The sequence below is a fragment of the Lutra lutra genome, chromosome 1 (genome assembly GCF_902655055.1).
Source record: "Lutra lutra chromosome 1, mLutLut1.2, whole genome shotgun sequence".
Lineage (NCBI taxonomy): Eukaryota > Metazoa > Chordata > Mammalia > Carnivora > Mustelidae > Lutra > Lutra lutra.
The window spans coordinates 198,987,202-199,014,417 of NC_062278.1; the positions used below are offsets into that span (position 1 = coordinate 198,987,202).

The 27,216-nt window shown below is 38.2% G+C and overlaps 1 protein-coding gene across 1 annotated transcript in view; it reads left to right on the top strand.

Annotated features, from left to right (window-relative positions):
- ERC2 (ELKS/RAB6-interacting/CAST family member 2) overlaps window positions 1-27,216 on the top strand; it is a 937,761-nt gene that overhangs the window by 459,689 nt on the left and 450,856 nt on the right. The window contains exons 14-15 of the mRNA XM_047691669.1: window positions 1,929-2,122; window positions 7,992-8,003. Of these exons, the coding sequence (XP_047547625.1) occupies window positions 1,929-2,122; window positions 7,992-8,003 (206 nt within the window). The remainder of the gene's footprint in view (window positions 1-1,928; window positions 2,123-7,991; window positions 8,004-27,216) is intronic.

Below are 27,216 nucleotides of genomic sequence, written 5' to 3' on the forward strand. Positions count from 1 at the left end.
ATAATGTCATGAAATGCTCCTTAGCTGCCATAAAATAATGGTAATATGGCATAAAAGTGGAAAAGAATTAACATCAATATTTTGTTTTCTTTTTCTTAGGAATTTTAAAACTATATTTTCAGTGCTTTTCTGATACAAGAGTAATGAATTGATACTTATCACAAATATAAATAGGTATAGAAGTATTTTCTTTTAAATTAGAATATCGACCCTATGTTTTAAAAGTGACAATTAACAAATTAAAATTTTCATTACTTCAATTTAAAATAAAATTGTTAGATGAATAAACTTCTAAAGGCATATTAGCTCAGGATTCTCTTTCAGATTATTTTAATTATACTGTAAAAGCTCACTAATCTATTAGAATGAAGTCTAATGTACATACTAAGTAAATAAAAATAAATGCTTTCTGAGAAATATTGGTAAAGGGAATAAACTAGTACCTGATAGTAGTATGTTGAATTGATAAATTTCTCCAAGTTCTTTTTGCATACTTGAGTTTATTTCTTAGATAAAGAAATCTTAGGTTAAAGAACATGAAAGCAAATTATTTTCCTCCTATCCTCATGCTTAAATAATATGTTACATGCAAGAATATTATTCTAAAAATGATTATTTTGTCATAAATAAATTTATTTTTATACCAATTGTTTAATTTTTTTCAACTAAATTCATTGCAAAAACTGTTAACCTTGTAATAGTAGTTATTAGTATTAATTTTTCTAACCATGCATGATTCATTTAACCCCACAGTAGCTGTAGCTTGCTTGCCTGTTTTTTCCCTGAAATTAAACAAAAAGTTAAAAAAACACAATGAACATCTGTTCTATATAGCAAGACAGCAGAACAACCTAAGTCCTAATAAATTGTTAACATTGTATGATTTCACACATGGATTTTGGAGATACATACATATATGACTTCTCTGAACTTTCTCTGTTGAATGTGCACTGTTGTTAAACACTTGTTTTTTCCCTGCCTACTCTTTGAAGAAGTCATTTAGGAATAATGGGAAACAAGGGGTAGGCAAAACATTGCAGTGCAGTGTTATTTTCATCTGTCTGAGAATATTTCAGCCAAAAGTTTATTTTGGGAAAAAAAAAAGCCATAACACACTTTCAGACACACAAAACCACAAATACTTTGGCTGCAAATTATTCTGCAGTGTTGTTGCTGTGTTGTTGCCTGTGTATGTTCTTGTGTGAGAAGCTGCCACCCACCCATGCATGTGTTTGCAGATTCTTGTCTGTGTGCTTGTTCATGAATTAGCTCATCCTCCTCCTGGTTCAGGTTAAATTTACTTAAGAGAACAAGAATTTATGGGTATGACTGTTAGCTGGAAAGCCCCTCCTCACTTGTGAGTCTTTCTTTCAACCTACATCTTCTGCTGAAATTTCTCAGTGGGATGAAGTACTCAGTCATCAGTTAACCAGTCTCTTACATGTTACCTGGCTTTAAATATACCCTTGATAGTTTTTGGAAAAATAACTAAATATTGTTTTATCTCAGTTTCTCTACTGGAAAAGGAAGCTGTTGGTATGAATCACCTCCTTAACTGTGAGGAGTTGAATTGTTTTAGTTCTGCTTGCCAAAGCATGAGGAATAAAGATGTCAGTCTCTCCCCACACTCATCCCCCATTTCTTGGTGGGGAAAAAAAAAAACCCAAAAGTAATAACATTAATGCAACAAAATATTAACAATAAAAAAACCCTCTCCTGTGAAACTGTAATATAATTTAAAATCAGTATTTTTCTGAAGTAGCCGAATTATGTGATTTTCCATTTTGCCTTTTAACTGACAGTATGCCCATAATTCTTGATGATGATTATTTTTTCTCCATTGATAATTTCTGGACCATTGGTGACTGCACTACCTATTGTCCTAAATTGTTGTCTTAACTACATTCTTTAAAAATATAATGTTGAAGGCTCATAATATTGAAGATGACTCCAGGATGAACCCCGAGTTTGCAGACCGAATAAAACAACTTGATAAAGAGGCCTCTTACTACCGTGATGAGTGCGGCAAGGCCCAAGCGGAAGTTGACCGGTTGCTGGAGATCCTCAAGGAGGTGGAGAATGAAAAGAATGACAAGGACAAGAAGATTGCAGAACTTGAGAGGTAAGTTTTGCAGCCATGTTGTGAGTTGTCAGCAGTGAGTGAACATGGTTTGCTTAGTTGTCCATCACAGGTTGTAGTGGATTTGGAATGCATATTCATATTTCAAATTGGAAACGAGTGATGTGTGAGGAACAGGCCTGTTAGGGATGACGTTATGTTTTTGTGGGATACTCAAGAAGGCAATTGGCTTATCTTTTGAGGGCTTGTGTACTTCTTAAGTGTTTAAGAAAGTAATGGCCAAGTTTCTTGAGTGATGTCCCTCATCTAGCATGTGTGCCAACAAAGTGTGTGAGAAACTGAGGCTCTGACTACTTGGAAGCTTAGTTTAGTTTAGTTTAGTTTTGTTTTGTTTTTACCCATGAAAGACAAGCATTTGTGGTTTAGGTTTGTTTCAAGCAAAAAATGTATTTGGCAATTCATTCAAGATAGGAGAAAGGGAAAGGAGCTCAATCCTTTCGATGTTTTTTGGCACACCACAACAAATTCATCTGGGATGTATCTTTTAAGAGGACCTTACAACATTTGTTAAATAAATATGTTTGAATAGGGTCTAAGGCAGGCCTACCTGATAGCAAATTCTGTCTAAAAACAAAGAAGGTTATATCAGGGTTCCAGAGTATTTAGATTTTCAGATAATTCATATCCATATTGTATTTGTATATAGGATAGACTCTAAAAATAAGCTTTCTATCAATGCATTTTCCTATATTTCATATAAGGAAAGAATTTCTGAATAATCTTACATAACTCCATTACCTCTGAGGATTTCTTATTGGTTCAGCAATAAGGCAGAATTTGTCTTTCCTAGATTCAGTCCATATGGAAGAAATGAAAAATTTTGAATAAATCAGTGAATGTTTGCTAGCTCTGATCAAGACACTTGTGCGGCCTGACAGGACTTTAAGACATATGCAGAATAGCTCCCTGTGGCCTGTGGAAAGAGCATAGGCTCTACTGACAGAAGGATCTGGGTTCAAATTTTGCTTCTGCTTTGTACCAGCCATGTGCCCTTAAAATGTATTATACTTTTAAAATGTATTATACTTTTCAGGTGCCAAGTCCTTGTGGGATAGTTACATCATTAGGAATAATTGAATACTAAAACAAATAAATTCTCAGTATTAAGTGGCCAGGTATTAAATGGATAGGTCAATTCTCAAATTTTCAACATTTTTTTTTTAAAGATTTTATTTATTTATTTGACAGAGAGAAATCACAAGTAAGCAGAGAGGCAGGCAGAGAGAGAGGAGGAAGCAGGCTCCCTGCTGAACAGAACCCAGGACCTGGGATCATGACCTGAGCCGAAGGCAGCGGCTTAACCCACTGAGCCACCCAGGCGCCCCAAATTTTCAACATTTTTAAGCATAGTATTTAATATATTCAAACTCTAAATCAATTAATATTTCACTTAAAAACCTTAGTATTACTTTGATGATAACTGGATTTTTATACACTGTGACCAATTTTAGTGATTAAGTCAGAAATTTCTTTTCCCGAGATAAGTGTACAAATTAAAATCCTTAAAGCCTTAATATTAATTTTAAAATGTGGGAATGTTCTGCCAGCTTATTGGTTCTTAAAAACACAGTTAACTTTAGATATATCTACATGTCTACTTTGGAATTGTATATTAGGACCAAAATTTTTCCTGAAAAGCTGATGTTAAATCACAGGGACGTTACCATCACATCTCTTTTATTGGTTAAGAAAACTGAGACCCTGAAAGGTTGAATTACCTCTTGGAGATTGGTCCTGTGGTCAGAAATAGGCAAAACTATAATGTATGTTTCCTGACTCCTAGTCTATTGTTCTGAGAAGCTATGAGCCTCTGAAGAGTATAATATTGTCTATGCCTTAGATAATATTAGAATAGTAATTATGATAATAATGTATTTTTTGTGCTCACTGCTCTGCTGAGCAGTTGACCTGTAATACTGTATACCATTTAATCTTACCAACAACACAGGAAGTATCATTATCTTCATTGCATAGATGAGAAAACTATATTACATGAATGACTCACACAGATTAATTAACTATATGTAACTTCCTAAAGCTTTCAGAGTTTATAAGATTCAAAGTCAGAATTTGAACCCAGGTCTAACAGGTTCGTGACTGAGAACAATCCTGTCCAACAGTGAGCCAGAAGGAAGAAGTTAGTCCAGTAGCACTGAACAGCCACATAGCCTGCAGAGAGAGAGAAAGAGAGGCATTGCTGCTGGGCCACAGGAGATCTGTCTCATCTTTATTAGCTTTCATGAGAGAAAGTGATGTGCCCCACATTTTGAAGCTCCCCAGAACTGTAACTGAAAAATCAGGATCAGCTACTATAAATATTTGCATAAAAATAGTGTAGTCATCTAGTTAGACAAACAGGTCTTAGCTGGACACTAGTGCCATTAAATCATCAAGAATATTCACATTTTTATATCCTCAATATGGAATGTATTAAAACAACAGTGATTTTACAGGCATTTATCTTTATGTACTTTCTGCACATTTTCTTTATCTCTGCCTTTGCCTTTCTTTAAAGCTGATGCCTCCCAGGCACTGTAATTCATAAAACGTGTGGTGAGACTTGAGTCTGTCCCAGTTCTCTGCCTGCCTGTGTCTTGGGTCCAGCAGCAGAACATAGTCTGGGAAATGTCTGAGATCCAGCCCCAGTCCAGGCCTGAAGGAGGTTGGGGGCGGGGGTGGAAAGTAAGAGGGGAAGTTTCTTGGGAAAAGAAGAGCTCAGCCTCGGCCTGACTTTCTGAATCATTATCTGCTGGGCTCCATGTATATTCTGACCAAAACATCTTTCTTGTTTGTCAGGCAGCCCTTTTCAAATTGGGCAATATCTCCATTTTCTGGTTTAAACTATGAAATTCCTACCTCGTAACGTGGGGAACTAAAGATTTCTTAGCAGTGTGACATATATCTCCATTTTGGACTCATAGAGGAGTGTTTGCAATTAAGTTTGTGATTTTGAAAACCAAAAAATTGAACTTGAAATAAATTTGTGGTCTCTGGTCTGTAACGTGACCTACCAGAGTGAAAAGACTTCTTTCTAAAAGCAATGAGTGTTCTAAAATATTCCAGAACTTCAGTCATGTGCAACAAAAGGTTCAGGGTTAGGAATAGCATAACTCAAATGACACTGATGCTGGCCTACTTCTCTCTCAGAGGGCAGTTCTTGTTTGCTTTCTACTCTGCTAATCTTCCCATTTTTTATTTTTTTCACAATGTATACATTCCAAATCAAATATGCCTGGCACTTATAAGGATGCATTTACCTCTTAAATTCCACGTGAAGGATGTTTTACATCAGCCATTAACGATTTTGCTTTTCAAAATGCATATTGCTCCAGTGTGGTCCCCATGTGCAGTTTTTCCTATAAACTTTTGCACTTGATGCTGATGGCTCAGCAGGGAGCTTCTGCCTTGGACAGCAAGTGAATGGACTCTGGGGAAGGTTGACACAAAGTGGGTGAAGGGCCTTGAGCATACCCCCTAAGTGTTGGTGCAAATCAAGCTGAAGTCTTTATTTGATCGCTGGTGCTAGATACCACATCTGCTGTATGATCGGATAGGTAATCAAACATTAAAGGGACTGAAATATGTCTTTCTGTGTCAGTGCCCATCAACGGCTCTGAGTTTTATTTAGAGTTTCAGAATTAGTTCTGCCTTAGGGGAAAGAGAGAGGCTAACAGATCTCTTGTCAAACAAGGTCTGCTGCCACTAGGCTTCTGCATCTCAGCCACCAAAACGTATCAGTCAGGTGACCATTCATGTAATTATCCTAAATATAGTAGGGGGTTTGTTGGTATTTGTCTAGGGGACAGGAAATGTCCAAATCAAGCCCTTGATCACATCCCTCCCCACTGTGGAGAACAGCATGCATCCTTTGGGGTTCTGCTCATAAGACATAATGTCAGAATAGAAAACAGGTAGCCCTTAATTATCTGGATCACTGACTAATGCCATCAGACATTCGGACACTTGAGCAATCATCTTAGATGCCTAAAAGCACCTTATCTGAGGTTGAGAAGCAGACTATTATTTTTCCTTCTGAATTTTTTCAATAATGTGATGACATAATTTCTTTGATGCCTTTCAGAACACTTTTAACAAAATGTAAACTAAAGCTTTATTTAGAAAAATGGGATACTGTGTTCTAGAAGTCTCATGATACATTGAAGAAACCTGATACCAGTTCTGTTTGTTTTGATATAAACTCTTCTTGCTGAGAAATATCCATTTATATTTGATAAAGTGTTTGAAGAAATTTCAATGAAACAAGTGGCAGATAGTTTTGCACCATCCCTACCAACCCTTTGGGGAAGGTCATGGATGCCTTTGAGAATTTGATGAAAACTAGGAATCCTTGGAAAAGTCAACTAATTTCAAATGTTTATTTGCTGTTTCAATTTAGGATGCTCTAAAGCTTGGCCATAGACCTCAGTTTGATATACCGCTCTGATCCAGAAGAATTTGAAGCAACAGCTGGGGCCAAAGTTCCCACAATAATCATGGCTTGATCTAACTTATTTTTAATCAGTTGTGTGTTCATGATCACAAAATACTGTGCGGAGGGATTTCAGATATGAGGGATTATTTGACCAATGCTTGCACCGTGTGTTTAATCCTGAATTTTCTCTTTGATTTTTATCATTTTGATCAACACTGTTTTCATTTGAAATGTTCTTGTTTAAGCTTTCGTCTGAGGATTTATTTTGTTTTTCCTTCCTCTGTGAAATGCTTAAAACTACTTATTTATTTTAAATTTTTTAAAGTTTCATTTATTTAAGCAATCTCTGCACGCAACATGGATCTCAAACTTACAACCCCAAGATCAAGAATCACATGCTCTTTTCACTGAACCAGCCAGGTGCTCCTAAAAGTACTTTTTAATAGTATGGAATGGTGGGGTCCCCTTGAGCAGATCACTGGTATCATATTTGTTCATTCACTTTGTTGTTTTACAAAGAGCATTAAATAGATTTATAAAATAAATGTTCACTGTATGCTCCTGTGGTAGCTTGAAGATCATCACTTTTTTTTTCCTTTTAATTTTTGCTTGGATTTGGGACTTTATTATTTTGACCAATAAGAAGGGCATCTTAAATATTTTTGCATAAATAAGTTATCAAGCATCTGGATATTTTCAGGGATGGAAGTATGATCCTCATTTTTACAACTGAAAAAAAATTACTCTCAACTTTGGAAGTTGCTCTGTCCTCTCTTGGGAGACTGATAGGCAGCTCCTCGCCCAAAGCCCTGCTCACAGTGTCTTTGATCATTGCTAGGTGAAGTGCTTTGTGAGCATGTAAAATGTAAATCTTTGAATGGAAAGCCAAATTGTTCAGCTCCTTTTGATTTTCAAGGAGGAAGGAAGAACATCTCATAAGATGTAACAGTCCAACTTACTGGTTCAAATAAAATCTTTCCAACATCAGTGCTTACCACTAGCTCTAATGCCTTAGTAACTTTCATTTCAGTTTATTATAATAATAGAATTTTGTATGGACACAGATAGGAACTGTCCCTATGAATATTCCACCAGAAGAGGGCAAATTCTGCTGTTGTGTTGCTACAACACACCTCTGGTTCACACCAGTGCTTACAGTGATAATGCATGAGAGCAGATATTGGTTTCCTATGTGTAATATTTAATAGAACAGTTTACAGTGTGTGCCCAGGGCTTTTGGGGGTTATAACAGATAAAAGTTGCTTTATTGTCCTTCATTTGGTTATAAAACCTGCTAATATAACATCTGTTGGCTGTATGTTTAAGACTAATGCATTTCCTTCCTTTTATTCTCTTTTGCTATCCCTTTTCTTTTCTGCTTATCCTCCAAATCGCTGCTTTCACCCTTGCTCCAATCAGCTTGACTCTCAGGTCAGTACTTTCAGTTTTTCTTCTAACCGCCTTTCCCTCCTAAGCTCAATTTATTGCTTGCACTTGTTTAACAAACACATTTCTGAAATGGTTTTCCTCTGGCCACCGCATTTTTTTTTTCCCATTTCATCCCATGCCTAGGGAAGGTTTGTTTTATGAGAAAGCCATATAGGTGGAAAGGGCAAAGAAGAAGATGGGAAGTAAATCACGTTGGATTATTCGATACCTTCGATTCCCAGATTATACAACGACTAAGAGAAATCAGAGTGAAATTCTAGAGCATTTCTCCCAAGCAGCTCAGAAAATTGACTGTGTGATGATAAAACATGTTGCAGTGGAAAAAACAAAATCCAGGATGCTAAATTTAACCTAGGAGAACAAAAGATCTGCCTCAAACTCAAAAGCTAAATTTAATAGTGCAAACCACTCAGACTTTTTGGTTAATAAATCACTGTGTTTTGAAAGATTTATGATACTTTTTTAAAGTCACTTTTGAAAATTATCAGTGTGTTGGTAACATATTGTACACACATGTTATTTCCTGTCATTGTTTTGGTTTTTGACTTTTTAACTTCATTTTTATTAGCCGTAAAACGTACTTTAATTATCTAGGGCATAGCATATGGGACCAAATGTAAAACTAGATTCAGCATTCACTATGTGCATCCTGATATTAAGAAGCAAAATGAATATTTTGTTTTAGAAATGCATCCCAGATTTGATTCCTCTTAGATAGGAGTCCAAGTCAGTAACTGGTTCTCCTTTAAGTCAAGCAAACCTTCTCCTTATAATAATATGCAGTACTATCTAGTGATTTCTTCATTTAATCAATGCATTTACCAGACAGTGCTCATGGTATAATTTGGGCTACCAAGTCTTGGGGAAAAAAAAAAAAAAGAAAAGAAAAGACTCAAACTGATAGCCAGTGCAGTTTCTCTTTGAGAGACAAGCAATGTTATTTTCTTCTCTTTATTCAGTATCTGTACCTGTGTGTCTATCCACTGCTCAGCACCTAAGGCACCAGACCAATTCATTTATGCCAGCAGCAGATAATTGTAAAGTGAGTCCTCCTGTCCATACACCAGTTTTGTCCCACTGCCTATTCCCAATCCCTGTGGTGCATAGTCCCTGAAAATGAAACCAAATCTCTGTTATTTCCACATACCACAGTGGGTGTCCCACAAACTTCATCTCACTGAAGGAAGCCCATTCTCAAGAGTTCTCCTGTGATCTAAACAGGGGTCAAAATCATGGTCCTACAGAACTGCTCTCACCCAAAATCTAATAACTATTAATTCACTTTCTGGTGCCCCTGTGTGGAGATACAGACATCATAATGAAGGTTGGAGAGGAGGAGGTTGGCCACATCACATCCAAATCTTTCCTCTAAGCTTTGGATGCACTCCTTTAATGAAGCTTTAAGCTTTTCTCTTGCCTGTATTTTTTGTTTTCTTTCTCATTTTGCCTTCCCTCTGCTGCTCCTGTTGATATTGAAGCCCTTGAGACCAGGGGCCAATTTGGCTCCCACACCTAAAACTCCCTGCCAGGACCTTTAGATTTGTTCTACAGGCATTCTGCTGTGTCTTATGTGTCAGAAACCTGTACTGTGTAGTATTTAGCTTTTTTCAGTTTCATGGCGATTGAACATGAACTGTGACTCTCAGAAGACAGGATGCAGCTATTAGGGCTGGGAGAGGTTGTGGGTACCAAGGGGTCTTTCTACAAGGGGCTTGGTATGTCGATTAGGTTTGGTAAAATGTTCAGTCCAAGTCTAGTTGCGTGAACTATATGGTCAAATTAAGATTCAGATCATTTCAATATCATTTAACCTCTTGCCCCAAATGAACACAATGGAGAAAATGTGCAATCCTTGTCAACGGCCTCTTGTTATATTTTTAGTGTAAGACGAATTGGGCAACCCTACTTTCCTGGAACAAAAATGTCTATAGGTCTTGGAAGCTTTCTTGAGCTTCGACAAGTTTCCGGAGTTAACTCTGCTTTTTTTTCCACCACTTCCAAGTTTACCAGTTAAAATAAAATGAAATGGACCAATTCTGGAGAGGAGATGGATGGGGGGATGGGCTAACTAGATGATGGGTATTAAGGAAGACACTTGTGATGAATACTGGATGTTGTATGTAAGTGATGAATCAGTCACTAAGTTCTACACTTAAGACTAATGTACTGTATGTTAAGTAACTGGAATTTAATAAAAACTTGAAGAAGAAAAGAATATTTAAGGGAAAACAAATGTAACAATTGAATTGAACACAGGATCTCTGACCCATGCACTTTCTTTATATGGCTCACAGTTGAGATACATATATTTGTGTGTGTATGCATATACATATGTGTGTGTATACACATAACACGTATATATTTTTTAAAAAAATGTATGGTCTTTCTTACTATAGAATTTTGTAGTCTGTCCTGGACCTTCCTACCTCCCAATCTGAAGTTTGAAAACTTGACTAACTCTTGGGTCTTCTGTTCTGTGCTAGACTCTATAGGAAATCTTCCCCTCCAGCTACCTTTTTAAATGGCCTCATTTTCTTTACAAACTCTATATAGACTCCGTACTTGAAATCAGGTGGACATATAATAAGGATCTGGTTTGGTAAAATGCAAATGTCATATTCCAGACCTGTTCACGTTCTCACTTCAGAAAACTCCACTTCTGTCAAGAATCTGTTTGCACAAAAACCAGTGGGAAGCTGTAGGGATATAATAGGATCCCTGTATTGCACTCTGAGGGGAGGGCTTATGTGAAGTTTGCTCATTTCTAAGAAGTATTTGTGAGATTAGCATGTGACTTATGGCAGATGAAGTCATCTAGATAAATGTATACAGCAACTGACCAAATAAATAAATAAATAAATAAATAAATAAATAAATAAATAGTATCCTTTGGGATTCACTTCAAAGTCCTGCCAGAGAGTTGACCAAGTAAAACTAGAAGGCTCGGGCCTTTCTGGGCTATTCCAGGCTCTGATTTGCTTTGGATCCTGGGTCAGCTACTTCCTTGTTTGTGCCTCAGTATCCCTCCTTGGAGAGGAGGGAGCTGCTTTTGGAGTAGGGCTTCTGGGATCCTCCCTTTTTATGTACCACAGAAGTGGAATTGGTGATGGGCTGTGTGCATCTCCCTGGCAAGCAGGCTCCAGCTCATGTCTGGGGCCTGGCAGCAGGCATGAGCTCATTGTTACAGAGTCACTTCAAACATTTCCACCAAAATAAACTCTTTGTGATGTTTCCCCAGAGTTCAGTACTGCACTCTCAATCTCTCATTCTTCTAGCAAAGGATGAAGTCATTACTCTTGGACCTCAGAGGCCTGTTGCCCAAAGAAATAATGAGAAGCAACTTGCTTAGAGCATTCCCTTGCTATCCTGCAATTTGCTCTTTGCTAGGGTCAGTTCTTGCTCCGTTCTCTCCATAGACACCTAGTAGGCACCTACTGTGTGCTAGGCCTGGTACTATATGCTGACCTGGCATTTCTGAAAAAAATAGCTGATGAAAAACTGACAAATTCTTTGAAGAAATAATGTATATGACATTCTTAATTTTTACATTCATGATGCACATCCATCTTAATAATAATGGAAATAACAAAAGTAGAAGTAGGAGCAGTAGAAATAATACTGGGCATTAACTAAGTGCCAGCACTGAATTAACCACTTTTTATATAGTATTTACTCAAAACAACTGTATGATGTTAGGACCACCAATTCTTCCATGTTGGAGAATAGAAAACTAGAGTTCACCAAAGTTGAATATTATGCTCAAGTTAATACAGCTAGTAAGTGACTAGATTGTTTTTTTTTTTTTCACCTAAAAGCCAGTCCTTTCTGATATGCAAATGGAATTTTTTGCCACTTCTGCTCCAGTTGCATTAAAATCTTTGAGAAGACTCACAGTAGGGACAACTGTGCAATTGTGTGCGATCCATGGTTTCCCAAATATGAGGTTCATAGAATATACCCCATGAAGCACTTGGGGAAATACTGTCCTGCCTGCTGTGCTGCCAGCCTCTGTCTTTGCCCTGAGATTCATGTCCACCCTCCCTTTTCCCTCTTTGGGCTGGTTTCTTCTCAGGTGTCACCTCTCCAACCTTCCCTGAGCTCCTCAGATAGATGCAATTTCCTTTGCCATGATCTTCTTAGAGCTTTATCTGACCCTTTCCCTGGCCTGTGTTAAAGCCTACCTTGAATTAGGCATTGTGTCTCCTAGTAGATGGTGGCCTCCTTGAGCACTGTCTGGGTCTCCAGCTCCATGGGGTGTTGTGCCACACACTGGAGGTGCTGGAAGTCACACTCCTGTGTGCTGAATAAATGACTCTTGAAGAGAGGAACTTCCATTAACTTCATCTCACCCCTCCCACCCTCTACTTGGTCCCCATGGAGAGTTGCTGGTAGCAGAGTTGACTGCACTGGTGATCTTACAGCTTCAGACAGGAAGCCCTGAGAAAAGCTATGATCAGTTTTTTATTGAGCCAGATGCTTGAAAGTTCAAGAAACATAAAGACACAGATAAAAGGAAAGGAGAAAAGATCTCCTTCTGAATTTATTTCATTTTCTTCCTCCCTCTCTCCCTCTCTCTCTTTCCTTCTTCTGCTCCTTCTTCCTTCCCTTTTTCCTCCCTTTCTTATCTCCCTACTTCCCTACTGTCTTTCATTCCTTTTTTCCACCTCCCTTTCTTTTCCTTTCCTTTGCTTTCTCTCTCCCTCCCTCCCCTTCCCCCTCTTTTCTTGGCTGTTCATTGAAATCCTTCTGCATGTGGGAGTTAGATCTGGGTGTTGGGAATATAGCAGTAAAACAGACATGACCCCTCCCCTCACTGAATTCAAAGACCAGCACTTCCTATAAGGAAGGATTTGGCCACTAAGAAAAATAGTTTGTCCCATTTATACTAATAACTGGAAAAGCTGGGTTTCAGGTGTTTTTTAAAATTCCTTTTCCTGTTGGGGTTGAAGGGGTTATCCACAGGTCAGAAAATTATTTCCCTCTTTTAGCTGCCTTACACTAATGCTGACATTTCTGGTGAAGTGTCAGAAAATTTTATGCCCAAGCAGAACTGGTAGAAAGCCAGAAATCAGTTGATTTTGCTTTGGGTGCAGATATTTTATTGGGGATGGAAAAAGTTGTTTTCCCTGATTTACAACTCCTGCAAACATAAAGTGGATTCTATATTTGGAAATGTTTTTGAACCTTTGAGGTGTAGCCAGGGGTTGGTTCTTGCATCTTTCCGACCTGGCCTTGGTAAGACTTGCCATGGCTAATGTTTTGCTGAGCCAGCTCCGATTTGTACAGCTAGGTCTTTATGCTCTGTATTATTTTTACTTTTTAACTTTTGCTTGAGTGGCTGCTCTGGCTCTCTCTCTGCATCCTCTAGAATGTGAAGAAGATAGAGGAATACAGTTTGCATTGTAGTTGAAATGCTTTCTGGTACAGAATGCTTCTGAGGTTCCTTGGAGATGAGTAAAACCATTCTGAACTTGCAGATCTATTAAAACAGTGACAACAACAGCAAAATCAAGAGAGAGTCCCGGGTGGGCCTAATAAGTCTTGGCTCCAGAAGAAGAGATGCCAAGGTGGTAGGGTTAACCATTCCTTTCCCCCCACCCCCCCTCCCCCAACCGACCCCTTATTTCTCACCTACTCCTGGCTTTTCGTTGGTACTACCATATGGATGAATATCAGCAAATAGTAAATCTCTCAAGATATGTTAGCCCTTTCTGTAAATGTTGAGAAGGGGAAGGAATTTTTTAAAAAAATAGTTTCTCAGTATTATTATAAATCACTTTCTAGAAAAATAATATCTATTTCCTTTATATAGCTTTTCTTATGAAATGTGAATTCTATCACTTCATTACCCACAATACCAGCTCAAGTTGTAGGGAAAATTTATCCAACTAGTGACTGGGACTCTCTTCCGTATTGGGTAAAGGTACTTGGAATTTTCACACTGTGTAATTTCACATTTTTGCGAAGCCTACATTTTGGAGGGACCTATTTAAAAATGAGTGGGTACTGTGTACCTTTTTCTGAACAAAATACCTTATTGTTGATGTATCTAACAAAGGCTTTGGAAATTTCTTTGTAAGGAATTTTGATAATTTTAATATTTGCTGTTTTTTTAAAACTTTAAATTCAATGAGTACAATACAGGTGAAGATTAATTGCAGTATCAAGCTAAAGAAATATGAAAACTAGAATAAGAAGATAGAAATTGGCTGATTTTGCTTTGGGTGCAACTATTTTATTGAGGATGGAAAAAAATTGTTTTTTTTCTAATTTACAGTTCCTGTAAAAATAAACTGTATAGAATTATTTTCGTAGAAAAACTTTAATTCTAGAAATTATAGAGTGAGTCAGGGAATGGAAAGAAATTTCCCTTTGAAGAATCTCTTGTTGCATTTATTTATTTATCTATTTATTTATTTATTTATAGTCCAAGAGCAGTGAGACTTGTCTTTTAACTTTAGCTTGCCCGTTGACCTTCTCTTCCAGTTTTTTTTTTTCTAATTGGTAACATTGTTAATATAAGAATTATTCTTATTGGTATACACAAAGCAGAGTGTATAATAATTTATTTTTGCAATAATTTTTCCAGTGATAGTTGAAGAGTGTGTGATCCTCACCATGTGTGGATGAATTATACTAATTTCTTGTGAGACCCCCGCACGTAATTGTGAAGAGACACCATGAGCATAAGCAACTCTTGAGACATTTTAATGTGTGGGAGGAGCAGAACTTCAGGCAGTGAATTGCTTTGCAAAATTTTACTTCAGACCCTGGGAAAATCTCTTTACATAGCTTTGAGAACATAGCCATTACTTCTCCCAGATGGGAACATGAAGTCACGGAATAGTCTCTCAGTGGCCTTTGGTGTTGGTCAACTGGAATATTCCCATGGCTGGACAGATCTCGATGTGATGTGTGAGTTGAAGTGTAAGAGAGTGGTTTTAAATTTAACTTCAGAGCCCTCTGCTATTTAATCATATGTCAGTTTGATGGTTCCAAGGACAGCATGATATGTTGCTCACAGATAATTACCTTGGAGAGAATGAGTTGGTTATAATAATGAATAGCTGGAGAATCTTCTGATAACCTGTGATGAGTGGGCCTTGGTGAGAAACACTCACCGGGCAATTGGCACATAGGTGTCCTATCATGCTGGTGAGTGTGGGTGCTCTTCCACCACCTATACATGCAAAGCAGGGGGCTTTTTAGGCATTCCTGAGTAGATAAAATAGCAGTGCTCTTGGATTTCATGTGTGTCATCTATCCCAGACCTGTTACTACTTTATATTAGTATTTCACTTATAATCCAGGTTATTCAAACTGCTACTGTCAGAATGTTACATGTAGAAAATTAAACTCCCATCTTTAAAAGGAACACCCTCATGGCTGTGGCATGTTGGGTACACATCCAAAGGTCTTTAAGCCTCTCCCTGTGTTTATAAAATGGAGACAGTGTATTATACTGATCCCTCAGAAGGCTTTTGGGCACATGAACTATTGGGCATGGAGCACAGTCTGACCCACAGCAGATGTTCATTAAGTGGTGATGTTGTGATGAAGGGTTTCATGACAAGAATAATGGGTAAGAGTATGGGGTTTATGCAAGAGAGAAGTGGAAGGTGATCTGTTCAGGCAGCCTCCTTGGCTTTCCTAGAAAATTCTAGAAAATTCAGTTGCTGGAATAATGATTTTTAAGGCTTTTTCCTCTTAAGCCATTGAGAGACTTTGAGGGAAGGGTTGAAAAGAACCTTAGTCTGCTTAATGCTTCTTTCCTGAGGGATATGAATAATTAAATCTAGAAAATTCCATCCTTGTGTTTATTGAAAAATAGTCTTTTCAATAAGATTACTTCAGCCACAAGTTTTCCATATTTGTGCATATAAGGACCTTATGTTGAGTTTAGTCCAAGTACCCAAGTTTGTTCCTTTAGCCATTTATTTACTTTATTCATTAACTTACTCCCCTTCATCGAATAGTAATTGTACGTATGATCTGTAGAGGCCTTGTGGTGTAACTTGAACTATTCCTAGAAGCAGCATCTAGAAAGATGGAAGCAAATGGATAGGATTTATAGTATGATACTAATGCAAGTGGTATAATGAAATACACACTGTTCTGCATCTTGATTTTCTTTTTTTTTTTATGTCTTTGAGATCTTTCCATATCCATATATACCTCTCCATTCCTTTTTACTTCTGCATACAGTTCCATTGTACCTGTCTCCTCCTGAAGGACTTTGAGGTGTTTCAGATTTTTTCCTCTCATGTAGACTGCTATAATTCATAACTTTGAATAGGCTTAATTTCATATGTATATGACAGTGTCTGTAGGATAAATTTCTAGATGTGGAATTGCTAGGACAATACCTTTCTAATTTTTCTAGTTGCCTTTTACAGAGACTAATCCATTTATAGTCCTATCAGTAATATATGAGTGCCTCTTTCCCCATTAACTCTTTCAAAGCAGTGTAGTTTTTAAGCATTTTTATCTTTGTCAATATGGAAGGAGAACAAAGGCATTTAAATGTAGTTTTCATTTGCTTTTATCTCATTACAGGTAAAGATGAGGCATCTTTAAATATGTCCATAATTTGTCATATTCTTTTGTTGTTTTTCTTATTTGTTTTTAGAAGTTCTTTATATATTAGAAAGATTACCCATTTGTCTGATTTGAGTTTAAAATGCTCCTTCCTGCCAATATACTTTTTCTAAATTTTACTAATGGTTATACAGAAATTTAAAAAAATTACCATTTTATAGTCAAACTTATTCAGTCTTTCCTATTATAGCTTTTGAATTTTGTGTCATAGTTAGAAACCTCTTTCATACTATAAGAACAGTTGTCTTGTAATTTTTTGGGGGGGGGGTTATGGTTTGATTTTCTGCATTTAGTCTTTGAACCATCTGGAATTTATCTTACTATAAAGTATGAAGTATGGATATAACTTTACTTTTTTCTAGGTCAAGTGAAGTTTAAATGTCACTTCCTCTGTTTGCCTTTCACTGGAGCTAGCCCAGCCCAGGTTAGGTTTGTCTTTTATAAATTTATGTAACTTCCCACTAGAACATGAAGCACAGTCTTAATTCTTGTTCAATGTCTGTTCTCTAGTCTAGAGTGGAACTTCCATCTGGAAAGGACCTGTCTTATCTACCCAGCGCCTGTAAAATAGTAGACACTTAATAAATATTTGTATAATGAATTAATAACATGACTTGTAAAGAACTGAACTTATGAGAGGATAGAAATTATGAATAACCAGAAGCTATGGAAAGATGCGCAGGTAGCATGTGAGCCATCAAAGCTGACATAGAGGGGAACCAAGTCAACACAATGGTGGAAGATTAGATAGCTATTTTTATATAGGACAATAAAACAGCCTGTGTTTAGAGTTACCTTGGACTCTGGATGGCTTTCCCATACCCTTCGCTGTGAGACTCAGCAGAAATACCTTTTTTTTTTTCCTTCTTAGGAAGTCTAATTTCTCAGCTTTCCCTGGGTTTAGTGAGACCTGCCTACATGATTGAGATCACTGCCTAACAGTTGCAGGATGTAGGAACAGGTGTGGAAAGTATGGCAGGAGCTAAGAACAGAGAGGTTTTGTCCAAGCTGTGTGTTAGATGCTTTGGGACAACTAGGTAGTTCTTTCTACTAGGCAGATAGGAATGAAAATCTGGAATTGGACAAAGAGGCATTACTCGTGGCAGAGTGTGCCAGATTCAGTATGAATGTCATGGGCATTCAGAAGATGGAGGGTTCAGGGAAGTTTCTATGAATGTGATGGTATTTGCACTGGACAAGAAAAGTGGAAAGAATTTTATCAGATGTAGAACTAGGTGAGGAGCATGAGCAAGGGCAACAGAAGTGAGAAGGTACAATGCCTAGGAGAGAGGGTAGGGAATTCTGTAGCTTCAGTTCTAGAATAAGGAGAAGCGTGGACAGTTAAGGGTTTGTCAGGACAGGGAAAGCCTTGAGTGCTTAGCTCAAGATCTTGAACTTGTTGAGTCTGGGAATAGCAGGCAAGAGTATCCTCCAGGAAGGAGGATGAGCTCTGTAGCACTGCAGGGCTAGAGAGGTAGGCAGTAGCCCAAGCTAGGAGGAACAATGGTGCTAAAAGAGGGTGGTTGTACTAGAGGTTGAAGGGGGAAGAACAGGCTTAAGAGATGCAAGGAGAATTAATAAAACAAGCAAACAGACAAAACACAAAAATCATCAGCCTTTAGTTTCTATCTATCCTTTAGTTTCTAGAAGAAACTGACAGGAAATTAACTAGAGCCAGCAGGACGGGAAAAACAAATAAAACCTAGCCACTTTAATAGCAGCAAGAAAATAAAGGTGTAGTGGCAGAGATTTTTTTGCACAAGAGGTCTGTAGTTATTGTTGCTGTTACAGTAGCAGAGAAACCAAAAGACTTAGTTAAGTGCGTATTGGGTGCTCTACACGATGCTATACTTTTTAGAGTTGATCACACATCTTCTTTATGCCAACTCCAAAACCGTGGGGGCCATTATTGGTCCCATTTGTGAAAAGAGGACAGCCAGGCTCAGAGAAGTTAAGTAACTTGCCCATTGTCACAGAGCTATTAATTAGTGGAACCAGGATTCAAACTCAGCTGTTCTGACTCCAGAACCCAGAATCAACGACCGTATCCTATTCCACAGTGAGAAGTTTTGTGCTGGGATAAATTGGTTTGGCCCACTAACTCCTGATACCATAGGGACCACTCTCTAATGTGCTTCTTTTGGGGGTGGAAAACTATTTCTATAACACAAAGGATTCCAAGCGCTGATGAAAACCTCTTATAATGGAAGTTGAGAAGCTGTTTGTGTTGGCAGTTTCAACAGCCTTTTTTTGAGCTGCTGGTCTGAGTCTACACCCTCTCTTGAGCAGGAATGTGGAATTCCTCTTTTTGAAGTGACTTGGAGTGGGCTTCGTGAGTGGGCCTCCGTGGAGGCAGCAGTGCCTTTGTAGGCTAGAGACAGTCATCAGCTCTGGATGGGCTTCAGGAAACCTGCACGGCAAAGGTGGGGGAAGACCTCAGGCCATCCATCCTCCTGCCTGCTGAAGACAGTTCCCGGTGGGGAATTCTGGGGAAGCAGCCAAGAGAAAAGATGTATTTCCAGGAGGGGTTTTCTGCTTCTTCCAGGAATCATTCTTGGGACAGTTCTTCATGGCCCCACACAGTGTGATCAGAGAATCCCAGCAGCATAAAAGCTGAAAAGCAATGAAGGCCTTTTTTTTGTGATAAATGATGGGTTTCCTTTTGGAATAAAGGAAAAAACAGCACAAACAAAACAACTCTCTGATAGAGAGAGAGTCTTCTCTGGAACACCGGATCTGTATCTCCCTTGATCTTGTCTGAGGCATGTGGGAGGGTTGGCAGCACATAACAGAGGCTGAGAATTCAAACCCATGGACTAGTGCCCCTGTTCAGGCAGTCATCATACTATGGAATCATTTCTTCCTCATCATTATGGCTAGGTCAGAGGGCAGGTATTATGCCATCAAAATGTAGTGTCTTCCTCCTACAGAGTTTGGGTGGGTTTGCTTTGTTTTGTTTTTAAACTTTTAAACTTTAAATTCTAAATTCTTAAGCTTTAACAACTTCGTCTGTGTGCCTGATAGAAAAGATTTGTGTTAGCTTTTCAGTTTTTAGGGCTGCTGGGGAGAGTAGTGTTTCTTTTTTGTTTGTTGCTTGCCACTTTGGTTTACCTTCTCATCTCTCGTAGATGTTTTACTTTTGTTCAGTCCTCTAAAATGAAGATGTTTTGGGTGCAATGATTAGCATAGCTTTCCTCAACTTCTCTACATTTTAAGTGTTGTTTGTAGATTGCTTTTTATTGATCAACAAAGTTTCGTGAAGTGTAAAAAGCACACAAGACTTTTCTAAAGACCCTATTTTTTTTATAATTTAGATAATTCTGAATTTCCAAATTTCTAAGGAATTAGAAAACTTTGCTGCCATTCATTAAGTACTTTCCATGGGCCAGCCTCTGTGTATAAAACACTGATGTGAAATATTTTTTCTAATCCCAACAACTTTGTAATAAGAGCAAAGAAAATCTCTGGAAAGATTGGCAAAAAACACTCACGTGTAAGAGTGGTTATTGCGGAGGTGGAAGGGAAAATAAAACCTTTGTTTTTACAAACTCTTTTGTACTGTTTAATTTTTTATTATGAGCATGTATAATTTTTAAAATTAAGATATAATTCATCTACAATAACATACCCTTTATGGCATGTAATTTAATTGTTGTCAGTGTAGTCACAAGGTTGTGCAACATCATCACTAATTCCAGAATTAAATTTTAATCACCCCAGAAAGAAACACCATACCCATTAGCACTCACACTCATTTCTCCAATCATCCCCCTACCCTATCCCCTAATCTACTTTCCATCTATATGGATTTGCATGTTTGGGACATTTCATATAAATGGGATCATATAATATGTGGTCTTTTGTGATTGGATTCTTGCACTTAGCATGATGTGTTTGGGTTCATTGATATTGTGGCATGTGTCAGTATTTTGTTCCTTTTTATTGCTGAATAATATTCCATTATGTGAATATTACCATATTTTGTTCATATATTCATTAGTTGATCAAGTTTTGGGCTATTTGTGCTTTTTAGCTATTCTCAACAATCCTGATGTGAACATTCATGTGCAAGTTGTTGTCTGAATATTTGTTTTCATTCTCTTAGGTATATACCTAGGAGGGGAATTGCTATGTCATGTGGTAATTCCGTTTAAGTTCTGGAGAAACTGCCCATTTTTTTTTTTTTTTTAAATTTATTTGACGGAGATCACAAGTAGGCAGAGAGGCAGGCAGAGAGAGAGGAAGGAAAGCAAGCTCCCTGCTGAGCAGAGAGCCCAATGCGGGGATCCATCCCAGGACCCTGGGATCATGACCTGAGCCGAAAGCAGAGGCTTTAACCCACTGAGCCACCCAGGTGCCCCTGCCCAATTGTTTTTCATGGTGGCTGTGCTCTTTTACATTCCTGCCAGTACCATGTAATTGTCCTAGTTTCTCCACATTCTCACAGATTTGTTATTGCCTGTCTTTCTGATCATAGCTATCCTGGAAATATGAAGTAGTATCTCATTATGGTTTTGATTTGCATTTTCCTAAAGACTAGTGATGACGAACATTTTTTCGTGTGCTTATTGGCCATTTGTGTATCTTCCATGGAGAAATGTCTATTCAGAGTCTTTGGCCATTTTTAATTATGTTTTTAGTCTTTATTATTGAGTTGTAAAAGTTATTTATATATTATGGATACTAGACCTTTGTTAGATATATGATTTCTTATGCTCTCTTGTGTACAAGTAATTTTACACTTGCATTTGCTGTGTTCTATTAAAAACAGAACAGTTGACATTTTTTAGTAAGTTGGAAGGATGATAGACTTAACAAAACTATGTCTCAGGAAAGGTACATGATTTTGTATTATTATAATTAAATATGTAGCTTGTGAATAAATTACCAGTTGAGAGTTTTACATTGACATTACTTTTGGGGGGAGTGCATTGAGGTAGGATTAGGAACAGTTTGGAAATATTTAGGACTTTTTCAAAATGTAATCTTAACACCAGAAACATACACTATATTCTCTAAACACACATATGGTCACTTGATCAAATGGATGCTTACCCTCTTTTGGTGATATCTTAGCCACCTTAGAAATGGACTTTGCCTTGAATATTCTCTTAGCTTTTGTCTGTTGATATAACTGAACTTCAAAACTTGAGCCCCTTCCAGCCAAATAATTTGCCCATTTAAATGCTCAGGGTATGGCCTCATTTTATAGTGCCATAAAATGAAATTTAAAAAGCCTCTCCAGAGAGCTGTGATTACCATTTTTTTCTTTAGTTGTTAGCCAAGCTAATAAATATTCTTAGCAGTTCTGTCATCATATGTCCTATAAAACTAGATCTAATGATCAAATCTATGAGAGGATCCCAAGCACCACGGCCTTCTGTACAGCTCGAGAGGAAGAAGTGATCCACCTGATCATTAGACCCTTGGGTCTTCTGAAGCAAGACTTAACACACAGCTCTCAGAAGTGTGGACGAAGAGGCCCTTAAAAGAGTTTGGCTTGCTGAACATCGCCTGGCTGGCTGCTCAGGGAAGTGACCCTGTAACGGCCTGGCCTGTGGGGCTTTATGTTCCTGGTTCTCATGGAGGATATACCTGGCTGTGTTTGGAGATGGTCGCACGAGCCTCTGTTCTGATACATACATATACGTGTGTGTATTCCAGTTCCTGACCAGTGCCTTTCCACTCTTCCTGCTTTTCTGGCTCCTCAGCATGCCTTCTTGGGTTCTCCAGCTCATGGTCTCTCTTTTCAGAGACCATGAAAAAAAGCCTGGGACCTTTCTCAAATTCTTGACAGCCAGTAATTCATAAAGGGAAAATGAATTAACTCCGTTTTAGCATAGCTGTAGGGCAAGGAGAGTTGTTTGGAAGTGATTGCTGCAGGCTGTTAAGACAGCTACTTAGCTTTCAGGGCTGGCAAGAGAAGGATGAAAAGTAATGAGTTAACCTGCTAAGAATTTGGCCATTTTAATCATTTGAGTCTGGCTATACTTTGTCTCCATTTATACCAAGTGGGGAAACAGTTATCTTGATAAGCAGGGATTTATCTCACCCCACCTCTCAGTGGTTGCCTGGATTCGGAGTAGAATAGACCCCTTTATGTAGCAAGGGGAATGGGCCTGCTTTGTATGAGTAAGAAAAAGAAAAAAAAGCCATTGGTATTTTTTCAAAGTTCTTATCAGCAAAGAGCATTACCAAGAAATCCAATAGGGTAGTGATGACATTCAATTTTATTTGTACCAGGAATGCACAGATGGCTAGAGTTAGCAGCTCTTCATTGTTAGCACATATCTCTCATTAATGTTAGGGGGAATTACAACAGGCCTATCAAAGGGGAAAAAATAGCAGAGAGTCTGCAGTATCAAATAAACGTGCATCATTTTTTGTACAAGGGTCACATACTTTGAATAATTCCTTGCTGTAATTGTAACTTTCCGTAGTTAGTTTATTCTTCTTGCTGAATTTGTATGTTGTCATGGTATTTTTAATGGCTTGAAGAAAAGCATTTCAACAAACTGCCCAGGTCTGAGACTTACAATTAGTCATTGCAGCTTGTGGGATCGTTTGTGAATAGCTCAATCGAGATGTGTTTTTACATAAAAGTTCCCCTTGATTAATTGCCCAGGAAATGCTTCCAGTTCATAGAGATTTGTAAATCTGTATCATAAAATATTCCATTCCCAACCGTTCAGTGAGAAACTTGTGATTTTTTTTTTTTTAAACCATCATGTGTTTAGGTGTTGCCAGGACTTTTCTTTTAATCAGTTTCCACCAAACAACAATACAGAAAATAAATCTCAACAGCCAGGAAAGCTAGAGTTCTTTATTTCCCTTCTACATTCAGGACAATACATAAACAAACAGTCTGATTTTCTGGAGGATTTAAATTAAAAGGTAATTTTTAAAATAAAAAACAAAAGATCAAATGGGAAAAAAATCAGTTAATTAAAAATACAGGACTTGGGTTCAGTGGTACCAAAATTAGTAAGAATTTGACACATTATTTTCTTTTTTTTAAGGATTTTATTTATATATTTGAGAGAGTGCATGAGAGTGCATGAGACAGCATGAGCAGGGACAAGGGGCAGAGGCAGAGGGAGAAGCAGGCTCTCCACTGAGCAGAGAGCCCAACACGGGAGTGGATCCTAGGACCTTGGGATCATGACCTGAGCCAAAGACAGATACTTGACCCACTGAGCCACTCAGGTGCCCTGATGCATTGTTTTCTAATAGAATGTTGCTTTTCTCATGGGCTGGACTTGGATATGTTAAATTTTTAGGGGTTTTCAGTTTCTTCAGTTGGGAAAGGGGAAAATCTTTCTTGCTTCCAATTTCTTCTTTGGATGATGAAGAATTCTCATTTTATAAGATGCAACCAGAAAGAATTTGGTATTTATACTAGCAAATGAGCTTACTAGTAATGGGAAGCATTGCCTAAAGTGGAAAAATATGAAGTTGAGACACTAATAGAGCAAAACACTCAGTTTTTGCACTTGGATTCCTTTTCTTCTGCTTTATCTTGAATCTTAAATATTTTTCATATTGATCTAATTAATATTGATGATGTTTTTCTCATGAAAGTGAAAAAATTTTAATATGAGTTATCACCTAATAGTGTAGGAGAATTAGTCTATACGATGTGAGTTTAAATTGTTTCTCATTTCTAAATTACATGACAGCTACATTTAATAGAGTCATTCGTCATCATCCTGTAGGAACTTTATACAACTTCCACTATTCCCCAAACCTCAGCTATTTACTGGGTAAATGGTTTCCTTGAATGCTGTGTGAGGAATGTGAGAGCAGGCTTCCTCTTGTCTCTCTGTCTGTCTTCACAGAGTCTCAGGTGAAGACTCCTGTGGTATCTGTTTTATACAATGGATAGAGCCTTTGCCTAAGGGAGAGATGCTCTCATAGGCACTGCTCAGGTGTATGTGTAAAAGAAAGATAAATATATATGTGTACATGTATGTTTTTGTGTGTAGTAAGGATAAGTAGTATGTGTGTGTGAACTAAATATATATGTGTGTGTATGTATGTGTGTGTGTGTTTGTGTGTGTATCTCCAGATGTAAGAAACAGAGTATTTGCTGAGTTTTCTGTGGTAAGAAGAGAAGGTCCTTGGAGCTACTGACAGGGAGTGGTTGTGATATAGCTTTGGGAAAACAATCTTACAGCCAAATAATGGTGGAGTTGTTTTTGTTTTTGCTTTTGTTCTTGTTTTTGTTCTTGTCTTGGTGGGAGGATTATGGTGGTTAGCTCTGATAAGAAATTGGCAAGTGAGGTAAATCCAAGAGTAGCAATGATAGGTTAGGAAAATGGCCCGAGTTGTAGTGTCTAATGTGTTGAAATGGAACCCAGATCTGCCTCCTTCTAATTGTAAGAGCCCTCTAAGCAAGTTGCTTGCTTACTCATCCTCATATTTCTAGTCTATAATGGGGATTACAACACCTGTATCATGCAGTGGTTGTTAGGAATAAATATGTACCTTGTGCAATGCAGAGAGATAGATGCTGATAAAATGCTACTTTCTATAGCATGCCTGCTTAGGAACCTCACACCTGGTGGCTGCTCTAGATTTTAGATGTGATTACAGTTCCTTAAAGTTGGGCCACCTTGCCCTTGGGAGCTCCAGAAGCATTGCCATCTAGGTGGAAATTAGAAAGGACATGAAAAAACATGAAAAGAATGCCTGTGGATGTTTAGGCTTTTACTGCATCCCTCCAGGTAAAGATCCTGTCATGAGGGGTGCCTGGGTGGCTCAGTCTTTAAGCGTCTGGCTTTGGCTCAGGTCATGATCCCAGTTTCCTGGGATCGAGCCCTGCATCAGGCTCCCTGCTCAGCAGGAAGCCTGCTTCTCCCTCTCCCACTCCCTCTGCTTCTGTTCCCTCTCTTGCTCTCTCTATCAAATAAATAAATAAATAAATAAAATCTTAAAAAAAAATTTAAAAAGATCCTATCATGACTCCAGTGTGAAACACTGGGTCCTTTCCGGAAATAGTCTGGGCCGGGAAGAAGGAAGCATGAGAAGGGTAGGAAGTCTACAGATAGGCTCTGGAGGAGGCCTCAGAGTTCACTGTATTTTTCAGAATCTTCCTGAAATGGACAGAGGTCTAAGCTGGCTCTTGGTATTCACTGATTATTTTGGTTTCAGTAACTGTTGTCAAGTAGAAGAACTTGGGGGCAATCCAGAGACCAGGAATCTATCAATTCACAAGAAGGATAAGAGCTGCCCAATATATCTTATGATTGAGAGGTGGCTATGAGTTTTCATACCTTATACAGCAGAGCTAAGTCCTGCTTCACAAACCCAGGAGGAAAAGAAATGCCACATCTTTATTTAAAGCCACTTAGATTGGACCTCAGATTGGAGGCCACACAACTAGTAGAGGCAGAGGCAGAGGCAGACATGTGATCCAGGTTTCACCTCCAGAACCCCTCAGTCAGCCTGTCACACTGCCTCCTAAGGTTTGAGATTTTAACTGTGGAGCTAAGCCAGGACTTCAGATAGGTACCATCTTCATGGCACTTTGTGAGTCCTGGGATATGAGGTTGAGGGCATGGGAACCTTCCTTTTAACACTTTTTCCATTTGTCATTGAATAAAGACAGATGTCTGTGCCCCACAGTGAGCCAGCCTGGATTCATGGAGGACAGAAGCCACTACCCTTGTTATTCTTTTCCTTATCATTAAAATGGTTGTAAGGTGGCAGTGATAGATCCTTTACTATATGCTGGTACTCTTGTATTATCCCATTTATTTCTCCTTTGAGTAAGTATTATTTTACTGTTCATATCCTGTTGTACAGATAAGGAAACTGATCTTCAAAAAAACTAATTCACCTGTCCCAGGTCCTTCAGTGAAGAAATGGTTGATCTGAGGTTTGAACCCATGCAGTCAGGCTCCACGTCACTGCTCTTGAGGTCATTTTGTCCCACTGTTACTTTTGACCTGTTTCTAGCTTGAAACCAAAAGCTGATTCAGGGCTGTCCTGATTCAGCTTGGATGGCCCATTGGTGAAAAGCAAAGGAAGGGCATTGTTCTGCTTCCAAGTAGAATCCTCAGGTTGGTCAAGGCTGAAATTTCTCAAGGAGAGAGCAAAGGTCATGGTCTGTACCTCCCTGGGATTAATGAAGTTGCTGAACTACAGCAGAAAGGATGACTTTCTCTAGTACTGAATAAAAGGAGACACTTGAAGCAGCTCTAACTCATGAAATTTGGGGACTGGCTCAAGGGCAACCAGAGACAACTGCTTGTACCTTCCAGCTTACCTGGCACTTCACAGTGATGCCCAGGGTTTTGGACATACCATCTGAGTATGTGTGTACAAGCCACTAAACTGCTCTGAGCAATCATCAGTCATCTAGGGAAGATCAGGACTTGGCTCTTGTTCCTCCTCGTTCTTTAGTGCTATCTCTGTTGTTTCTAGTCATGGCTTTGGTGGTATCCAGGAATCTTTGTTGTTATTTATGTGTTTAAAAATTAGGATACTTTCAGGTGGTAGAGTGAACACTTACATATTTTATTCATTATGCCTCTTTGTATTAGAACACCCACAACTTGCAGATCAAACATAAACATGATTTCATTAGAAATTG